Source organism: Papio anubis, chromosome 6, assembly GCF_008728515.1.
Source record: "Papio anubis isolate 15944 chromosome 6, Panubis1.0, whole genome shotgun sequence".
In the NCBI taxonomy this organism is placed as follows: domain Eukaryota; kingdom Metazoa; phylum Chordata; class Mammalia; order Primates; family Cercopithecidae; genus Papio; species Papio anubis.
The window spans coordinates 2,103,358-2,113,599 of record NC_044981.1 but is presented as its reverse complement, the minus strand read 5'-3'; the positions used below and the strand labels follow the sequence as shown (position 1 = coordinate 2,113,599).

Here is a 10,242-nt window from a genome sequence, read left to right as displayed (position 1 = left end):
GAGGTCGGCTCAGCGTTCCTCCCAGCATCCTCGGGTGACATTAGGATTCCTGGGAGATTCGAGAGGCCGCCGGGGAGGACAAGGGAACTGCGTCCAGGCCGCCCACGGCCAGCCAGGCGAGAGGCGGGACGCGAAGCCGCTGCCGCCTTCCTCTTCCCTCAGGCGGCGACGGCGGCGGCGGCGGCGGCAGGCCCCGCCCCGCGCGGCGGCCGTCAGCGGAGGGGCGGGGCCTGCCACAGCGTCGCCGGTTGACGCGAATGACGCGGCGCCATTCAGGCCGCAGCCCCGCTGCTTGGCCGTCGGGCCCGCCTCGGCCGGCTCGGCCCGCCCCCGGCCCTCCCCGCGCGGCCTCCCGTGCGCCCCTGTCAGACTGTGGCGGCCGGTCGCGCGGTGCGCTCTCCCTCCCTGCCCGCAGCCTGGAGAGGCGCTTCGCGCCGCACACACCCGCGTTCCTGCCGGCGCCGCGCCTGCCGTCTGCCGCGCTCCGCCCTGCCGCCGACCGCACGCCCGCCGCGGGACATGGCACACGCACCCGCACGCTGCTCCAGCGCCCGGGGCTCCGGGGACGGCGAGATGGGCAAGCCCAGGAACGTGGCGCTCATCACCGGCATCACGGGCCAGGTGAGTGTGGGGGCGGGGGCGCGCCGGCCGAGGCCGCCTGGGCACGCGTGCTCTCCCTGCGCGCGGCTCCTCGCGGGCTGCGGTGTCTCCAGGAACAGCCGTCTCGGCGTCCCGGAAGGGGTCTGCTGCCGGGAGGTGGGACGGAAGGTGCGGTGCCGTTAGTGTGTCGTGTGTGGGGTGTGCTGGATGCGTCGAGTGCCTCTGGTCTTCCTCTGGGGGCTGTGAGCGTGGGTGCCGCGCGGGATGTCGCCCTCACACCCGGGCAGGACCGCCCGCTCGCACCTGCCCCTCAGGTGACCGCAGCGTCTCCTCCTCCAAGCCCATTTCGTGCTTCGCAGCTGCTGGTGCCGGGAGGGGAAAAGAACTGGTGATCAATGAACTTGCGGGTGAGGTCCTCTTGATGTATCTCGGCTCACGGGGCGCTTACCTGCTAATGTTTGGGAAGCAGGAAAAAGGGTGCTTTGCTGGTTTCGTCCCCTATCACCGGCTTTCCAGATAGAAAAGAGAACATGAAAGGAAGTGATGCTGTGGAGTCACCCACTAGGACATGTTTAGGAAAAAGAACTTGAAAAACTTTTAAAAATCACACCAACTTCTGGGATTCAGGTTCACACGTTTGGACGTGTATGTGAGACACACTGGTGCAAAAATGAGGCTAGGTTCCATTTCCAAAGGAATAAGTTCCTCGAGTAAGGTCATCAGGAGGAGGTCTTCGGCATGTCTCAGGCTAGGCATGGCTGGTTTGTGAGAGTCGTCTCTCAGAGGTGTTGCAATAGGTAGGATCCGACCACTGTGCTTTATCAAAAGCTGTGCTGTTTGAGATTCAGTGGTCATGAAGTAATCATGCCCACATATTGCTGTAGAAAGAATGTGATATGTGTGCTCCTGGGTATCTCTGAGTGGTGGCCAATATAACACAAATAAAGATGAAAATGGCTAATACATATTGTGTCTATTATGTTCCAGTCGCTTGACTAATATTAACTCATTTAGTTCTCATAACAAACTCTTTGAGGAGGTACTTTTATTATCTCGATGTGGAAACGGAGGCCTGGGAGTTTGATTGGCTTGAGGTTAAATCGCTGGGAAGTGTCCAGTTGGTATTGAAACCACTCTGAAAGTTCTCTAGTGTTAGAAAAGGCTAAGTGGGCAGGAGGCAGCGGTTCATAACTGAAATCTCAGCACTTTGGTAGGCAGAGGCAGGAGGATTGCTTGAGGTGAGGCCAGGAGTTTGAGACCAGCCTGGGCAACATATTGAGACCTTGTCTCTACAAAAAAAAAAAAAAAAAATTAGGCAGGCATGTTGGTGCTCATTTGTAGTGCTAGCTACTGGGAGGCCAAAGCAGGAGGATCACTTGAGTCCAGGAGTTTGAGACTGCAGTGAGCAGTGATGGCACCACTGTACTCCAGTCTGGGGCAAGAGAGTGAGATCCTGCCTCAAAAAAAGAAAAAAAAAATTAGAGAGAAGAAGAAGTTGAAATTGGCCAGATGCACAGTCACAGAATATTACACAATTTCAACTATTGAATACCTGATTTACTGCTGGTTATTCATGCATCTTGCTTTGCTTAAGGTAATCATAATAGACAAGAGTTTGAAAACTAGTAAGAGGTGGATCTGAGTTTGAGGAAGAGGGCAAGGATCTGAGGTTGAGAAATCAAATCCTTGAATTGAGGCAGTAAGAAAGGTCAGGGCCTACATACTGTCCTCTCCCTTCTCTTTGTTTTCTAATGCTGGGACCTTTCTGCAGATGAATCTCTTTTTTTTCCGTTTTGTCAGACTGGACCTGAAGCTCAAATGTTTACCAAGTTTATATAATCTCTGGAAAGTAGAGATTTGATTTTAGTATTGTCAGGAAATTAGTTAAGATGTTAATGTGCTGTGTTGGTGTGGCCTATACCAATTTACGTGACCAGCAGTATGAATCAGTGCAGATTAGAAATAGAACCTAATTTTGACTTTTAAGAGCAGTCATTTGGATGGAGCTGAGTGGCCAGGAAGGTGTGGAGGTGGACCCCCACTCTAGTTTGTCCTGCAGCCTGTCATGCGAGTCTACCTGAAGCACCACATTCAGCAGATCACTGCCTGACCAGAATTTTTTGGTTCCTCATTTCATTTCCAACTTAAAACACCTGCGTGGCTTTCAGGCTGGTTTGAATCTCTGCCCCAGTGTTTTTTTCTTCCCTACAGCATTTGCCCTCTACATTGTCACCTCATTTGGTGTTGCACTGGCATATGTACCCCTAGCATAGTGCTGAATTCTGTAGCTACCACATAAACACTTGCAGAGGGAATGAACTGCTCTTCTATGTTTTTTATTTGTATTCCAGGACAGTGACTCCCAACTTGAGTATCAAGGATCTCTGGAGCACTGTGGTGTTAATGCAAGGGGTCTGAAAATCCATACCTTATTCTACATTTTCTTTTTTTTTTTTTTTTTTTTTGAGACGGAGTCTCGCTCTGTCGCCCAGGCTGGAGTGCAGTGGCCGGATCTCAGCTCACTGCAAGCTCCACCTCCTGGGTTTACGCCATTCTCCTGCCTCAGCCTCCCGAGTAGCTGGGACTACAGGCGCCCGCCACCTCGCCCAGCTAAGTTTTTGTATTTTTTAGTAGAGACGGGGTTTCACCGTGTCAGCCAGGATGGTCTCGATCTCCTGACCTCGTGATCCGCCCGTCTTGGCCTCCCAAAGTGCTGGGATTACAGGCTTGAGCCACCGCGCCCGGCCTACATTTTCTTAATAATACTGGCTGAGAACTTACTGGGCTATTCACTCTGCTCAGCATTTTGTATATCCCTACCTAAGGGGCGGGTATAATAATTGTCCCCATTTTATTCCTGGCTAAGTAAGGTTAAGTATGTTCCCTGAGGCCGTACATCTAATGAGTGTCAGAACTGAGATCTGAACCTAGATCTCAGCAATTGCTCTAAGTCATTTTGCTGTATAGACTGTGGTAAGCCTTATGAGACAGAGAGAAATAAATAGTCTTACTCTAAGAAGAGGTTTCAGATTCAAGTGCCGCTGCTCTGGCACTCAGGGCTATCATGGCATTTGTGCCAAGATGGGCTCTTAAATGGGTTGTCCCAAATTCCCGCTTGAGAATAGTGCGGACAGCCAGGATGTCCTGTCTGCCGTGTATCTCTAGTATGTATTGTCAGGCTTCTTATTCTAGCCTTCCCCTCCCATCTATTCTTGACACACTCCTTCCCAAAGTGGGAACCTTACTGAATAGGCTTTAAAGAAGCTCAGGCTCTGGCTTTGCATTGCTGTCTCCAGGCCCTCTGCCAGCCACTCTTAAAAGCTCACCCCCATTGGCTAATGATGCTGTTCTTTACTGCACTCTTGGAGATGTTCTTGCTATTCTTTGAATACTGTTGCTTTGTACCTCTTTGGAGTAATTATTTGTGGCTGAATGGCCTCACAATTCTTACTCCTTTTAACTTGAGCCTCAGTGTTCTCAGCCTAATCCTGACAAATGCAACCATTCCAGGAACTTCCTTTGTATTTACATGTATGCAGTCCCTGTTGATTGTATAAGTAATTTACATATCTGTGGTCTTGAGATTATAAACTACTTTAAGATAGAAATCTCATTTGCAGCCTATTGCCTCCCATATGCCTTCGTCTAGTGGGGTTTCAAAAATGTTGACTTACTTTTTCCGCTAGCAGAACACATCTTCACTGCTTGTCTGCTGTGTCCAAGGCTTGTTACAGATGCTGCTACAGATATAAAGATATGAAAGTTGTCTTCATCCATTTGTGTTGCTATAAAGGAATACCTGAGGCTGGGTAATTTATAAAGAAAAGAGGTTTATTTGGCTCATGGTTCTGAAGGCTGTACAAGAAGCATGGCACCAGCATCTGCTTCTGCTGAAAGATTTAGGCTTCCACTCATGGAGCTGGTGTATGCAGAGATTACATGGTGAGAGAGGAAGCAAGAGGTGGGGTGGGCTGTGGTGTGCCAGGCTCTTTTTAGCAACCAGCTTTAGTGGGAACTAGTAGAGTGAGGAGTCACTCATTACTGTGAGGATGGCACCAAGCCTTCATGAGGGATCTGCTTCCATGAAAAAAACACCTCCTATTAGTCCCCACCTCCAACACTGGGGATTAAATTTCAGCGTGAGATTTGGAGGGGTCAGACATCCAAACCATGGCATTCCACCCCTGACCACCTAGCTCTCATCCTTCTCACATGCAAAAGACAATCATCCTTCTCACATGCAAAATACAATTCCAGTAGTCCCTAAAATTCTTAACTTGTTCCAGCATCAACTTCGAGGTTCAAAGTCTGAGAATCAAAGCAAGTTCCTTCGAGCTATGAGCCTGTAAAACCGAAAACGAATTATTTTTTTCCAAGATACAATGGTTGTACAGTCATTAGGTAGACATTCTGTGACTGCAGCGGCTGGGTGTTGGAGCAGCATGCAGGACGTTCCAGGACTCCTTGAGGTGTTCCAGGCCAGCTGTGCCCTGGGCCTGTCTCCCCAAACCATGCTGTCCTCCTAGGTCTCTGGGCCTCTGATGGGAGAGGCAGCCTCAAAGATGTCTGAGATGCCTTCAGGGTCTTTTCCCATTGTTCTGACTATTAGCACCTGGCTCCCTTTTATCCATGCTAACCTCTTTAGCAAGTGATTGCTCTCCAGCACCACTGGATTTCTTTCCTGAAAAATGTCACTACCACATGTCCAGGTTGTAGATTTGAGAAATTTTTTTGATCTGTTTCCCTCTTCTCTGCCAGTTCTACAAGTAATTACAAGTAATGCACTTTGACCAGCACATGCAGCAGACTGAATTACCACCTTCCTCAACGACATCGATAGTCTAGTGGTATGATGACGGCGATAGTTAATAATTACGGTAGATTAAAATAATTAACGTGTATTGAGCATTTAGTTTGTGACAGGTACTGTTCGAAGTGCATTAAATTTTGTTCAAAGTATATTTGTGGAAGCAACAGAGAGCTTCTATGAGGTGGTTTCCTTTTTTTTTTTTGAGAGGGAGTCTCGCTCTGTGTCCCAGGCTGGAGTGCAGTGGCGCGATCTCGGCTCACTGCAAGCTCCTCCTCCAGGGTTCACGCCATTCTCCTGCCTCAGCCTCCTGAGTAGCTGGGACTACAGGCGCCCGCCACCTCGCCTGGCTAATTTTTGGTATTTTTTAGTAGAGACGGGGTTTCACCATGTTAGCCAGGATGCTCTCGATCTCCTGATCTCGTGATCGGCCTGCCTCGGCCTCCCAAAGTGCTGGGATTATATGAGCCACTGTGCCTGGCCTTTTTTTGTTTTTTGTTTTTTTTGGAGACAGAGTCTTACTCTGTTGTCCAGGTTGGAGCACAGTGGTGCAATCTCTACTGCATCCTCTACCTTCCAGGTTCAAGTGATTCTCGTGCCTTAGCCTCCCGAGTAGCTGGGATAACAGGTGTTTGAATTACTGCTTAGCCCTTTCTGAACTGCAGTGGCTTTGGGTAAGTCACTTATCTTTTCTGCCAGGTTGGAAGAGTAATTCTTATCAAATAGGAAGTAAATCTGCACATAGTAGTGGCCTTTGCCTCGTTACTGGAATAGACCTTCGCTCCACAGTGTTAACAGAATAATGAAACATTTCTTGACTTTCAGGAAAAAGTGGGAGGTATTACTATTTAGCCTTGCTTTGCATGGGGAATCTATTATCTACAAGCAGAAAGTTCTGTAGTATTTAGAATCAACCACAAGGCTATAAGGTACTGGGAGGCCAACAGATTTAATGTTTAGTGAGTCTTTCAAGACTGTGCAAAGCAGATCTGGGAGCTGGTCTTATCTTCTCATATAAGAGGATTGTAGGCAGTGACTTCCACTCTAAATCTTCCTTGCTGGGATTTGCAGTCCTGGGATAAAAGGTTTGGCATTATTGGGCTGGGCGTGGTGGCTCACGCCTGTGGTCCCAGCACTTTGGGAGGCCGAGGCGGGCCTCCCAAATCTCCCGATCACGAGGTCAGGAGATCGATACCATCCTGGCTAACATGGTGAAACCCCGTCTCTACTAAAAGTACAAAAAATTAGCCAGGCGTGTGGGCGGGTGCCTGTAGTCCCATCTACTTGGGAGGCTGAGGCAGGAGAATGGCATGAACCCGGGAGGCAGAGCTTGCAGTGAGCTGAGATCCTGCCACTGCTCTCCAGCTTGGGCGACAGAGCGAGACTATCTCAAAAAAAAAAAAAGAAAAAGAAAAAAAAGTCTGGCATTATTGGAGGTGAGAGAGTTGTCTTGAGTACTGCCCTGCTTAATCAAAGACTGTTACATGTGATTAATTGAAAGAGCTCTGGACTGGGAATCAGAGGTTGGGTTTTGATACCAATTAATTGTATAGCCTTACATTTTTAGAGGTTTTTCTTAACTTGTCAAGTGAAAGGGTTACCTGGTTATTCTCAGGGATCTAAGGTCTGCTGCTAGTCTACAGTAGTGTCTTGTTCGGATTACATGCTGACTTATGATTGATTATGTGTACTATAGAGAAATTATACAACTATCTTTATATTTAAGCAGTGCAGTAATTTAATTACAGTTTTAGACATAAAACCAACTGGATTTTTTTTTTTTTTTTTTTGAGACAGAGTCTTACTCTGTTGCCTAGGCTGGAGTGCAATGGTTGTATGATCTCACTCACTGCAATCTCCATGTACCGGGTTCAAGTGATTCTTGTGCCTCAGCGTCCCGGGTAGCTGGGATTACAGGCGTGCGCTACCATGCCCAGCTAATTTTTGTATTTTTAGTAGAGTTGGGTTTTCACCATGTTGACCAGGCTGGTCTTGAACTCTTGGCCTCAAGTCATCCGCCCACCTCGGCCTCCCAAAATGCTGGGATTGTAGGCGTGAACCACCATGCCCGGCCAGGATAATTTTTTAAAAATGAAACCAGTGAACTACTAATTTTACTGAATTTGAAATTAAGTTTGTAAACTAAGAAGAAATTCATATGAGTTGTATGTTGTCAGAATTTGTAAGATAGAGTGAAAAATTAGAGCTGTCCATCTTTGTAGGACATATCAAATGAATGAAGTGACTTTTTGGTGAGGAACGATTTTTTTTTTTTTAACTGGTACATAATAATTGTACATATTTGCGGGTTATGTGTGATATTTTGGTACATGCATGTAATGTGTAATGATCAAAGCAGGGAAATTAGGATAGAGGAAGGAGTTTTAAATTCTTGGGTTTTTCTTGGGTAGAAAAATGGAGTTAATTATGTCCACATCACAAATTTATGTGTGGATTAAAAATGATGATTATATTATAATAAGGCCTACCACTGTTCCTGGCATATATTGTTTATGAAGTGATAATTCTTATTTAGTATGTATAAGTTCTCACAATGGAAGGAATGAGGGAAGGATGGAGAAGTGCTTGGGAATGCAGTTAGGGGTATGTAGGATGAATGAGAATAGTAAAAGGATGGAAGCAGAAGCACCAGCTCCTGTAATATAAGGATAATGAGATCAAAGATGCAAACATATTTTGGCAACAGGTTGGATGGTAATATTATGGCCAGAAATGCAGTCACTGGGCAGGAAAATCAGTTTTCTCGGGCAAGACAGTGAATTATTTTGTTCCTCTGGAGTTCGAAGTGCAGTGGTGCAATCATAGCTCACTGCAGCCCTGAACTCCTGGGCTCAGGTGATCCTCCCACCTCAGCCTCCCTGGTAGCTGAGACTAGAGGCTTGTGCCACCAAGCCTGGCTAATTTTTTACTTTTTTTTTTTTTTTTGTAGAGACAGGATCTCACCAGCTGACCAGGCTAGTCTTGAACTCCTGGCCCCAAGCGATCATCTGGCCTTGGCCTCCCAAGTGCTGATAATACAGGTGTGAGCCACTGCATTTGGCTTCTTTGTCTTAAAAATGACTTGGGCAATGTGGTCAGAGGTGGCTGCTGTGGAGTGGGCAAGTCCTAAAGGTGGCCATGCTGCTATGCTGTACCTTTAGCCAGTCTTCTTCCCTGTCTCCCAGAACTTTCTGTAGCTCTTGTTTACAAGGCAAGAAAACTAACCCTTTCCCTTCAGTTTACCAGGCTATTCTTAGTGTACTTCAGTTTTCTCCTTTCTTTCTCCTTTATTTATTTGTTGATTGTTTGCATTTCCTAATGCCAAAACCTTGTTAAAGATACTTCCAGGTGGGGCGCGGTGGCTCATGCTTGTAATCCCAACACTTTGGGAGGCCAAGGTGGGCGGATCACCTGAGGCCGGGAGTTCAAGACCACCTTGGCCAATGTGGAGAAACCCCATCTCTACTAAAAATACAAAAATTAGCCGGGCATGGTGGTGGGTGCCTGAAATCTCAGGTACTCGGGATGCTGAGGTGGGAGAATCTCTTGAACCTGGGAGGCAGAGCTTGCAGTGAGCCGAGATTGTACCACTGTACTCCAGCCTGGGTGACAGAGCTAGACTTTGTCTCAAAAAAAAACCAAAAAAAAAGAGATACTTCCAGTTTACAATTTCTCATGCTTTTCTTCCTTTCTTGAGGAATTTTGGGAATCCCGCACTTCCAGAAGTAAGGTGCTCAGTTGCACTAACCATTCCTATATAAGCTTAATACATAGGAAATGAATGAGTAAAACATGTCTGAAAGGTAATCCTATAGGATAGAAGGCTGATTATCAGTAATGTTCTTGGCAGTGGGGCACCAGTGTGCCAAACCCAGTCTTTGGCAAGCCAATAAGCAATTTTCCTGCCAAAATCTTGTGACTTACCATAAGTAGTAACCCAATTGTTTATATAAATTTACTCATTGAAATGACTCAGCTTTCCAGGATATTATTTTGGCATTTACTTATGTAAAACTGAGTGACATAGACTTGAGGTTAGATGATTTTATATGCAGTGATGTTCTTGGCTGAAGAGTATTTACCTCATTTGTTTCAGACTCTTCATACTGTGCCTTTTAAACAATTTACCACATGTAATTTTAGGGGAATCCTTTCTCAGATCTTCATGCTAAGTTATTTTAAACTTAAGAGTGATAAAATAAAGGTATTTACTAGGGATTTATAGAAAGTATTTCTTTATACCGACTGATTACACTTGGGAAAATGAACCACCAAAGCTTGGTTGTATTATATATATATTATGCTTGAGCACTGGGTTTGATTATAATGTGAAATGAATTGCTTGATCATGTTTAACAGAAATATGTTCCTTAATGCTGAGTGAAAAAGCCTCTAATTGGCACTTTTAGAAATCTTTTAAAATCAAAACATGATTTTTCTATGTTTCTTAGAAGGGTGCTGTATTTCTATAACTTTTCACAAAAGAAGTTGGGTTTTTAATGTTGCTTTATTCAAACTATATTTTTACATCTGTAAAAATGATGAATTGGAATTTTGCAGGTATGTGCAGACACTAGTAGTATTTTTTGGTGATCAATGTTGATAAACATGTTTATTGTAGTTTAGAGTGGAATCCTTCAAAATGGAAGCTTTATTGCAAGAGACCTGCAGGTCAGAATGCAAGTGTGGCGTATACGCCTGTTGGAGTAAACCCAGTCAAGGAGAAAGACAGTGGGTTTGTCAAGAGTTGTGGGAGGCCTGAGATTTTACCTTACTTGCAGGCTAACAAGTTAGCTTCCTAAAATTCCACGGATGATGGCAGAAGACACAGTACT

The 10,242-nt window shown here is 46.0% G+C and overlaps 1 protein-coding gene across 3 annotated transcripts in view; it reads left to right on the top strand.

Annotated features, from left to right (window-relative positions):
• Window positions 1-246: 246 nt before the first annotated feature.
• The window catches only part of GMDS (GDP-mannose 4,6-dehydratase), a 637,149-nt gene continuing 627,153 nt past the window's right edge, over window positions 247-10,242 (top strand). For all 3 annotated transcript variants that reach the window (XM_003896946.3, XM_021936583.2, XM_009204344.4), the window contains exon 1: window positions 247-621. In XM_003896946.3, the coding sequence (XP_003896995.1) occupies window positions 520-621 (102 nt within the window). In that variant the 5' untranslated portion in view covers window positions 247-519. The remainder of the gene's footprint in view (window positions 622-10,242) is intronic.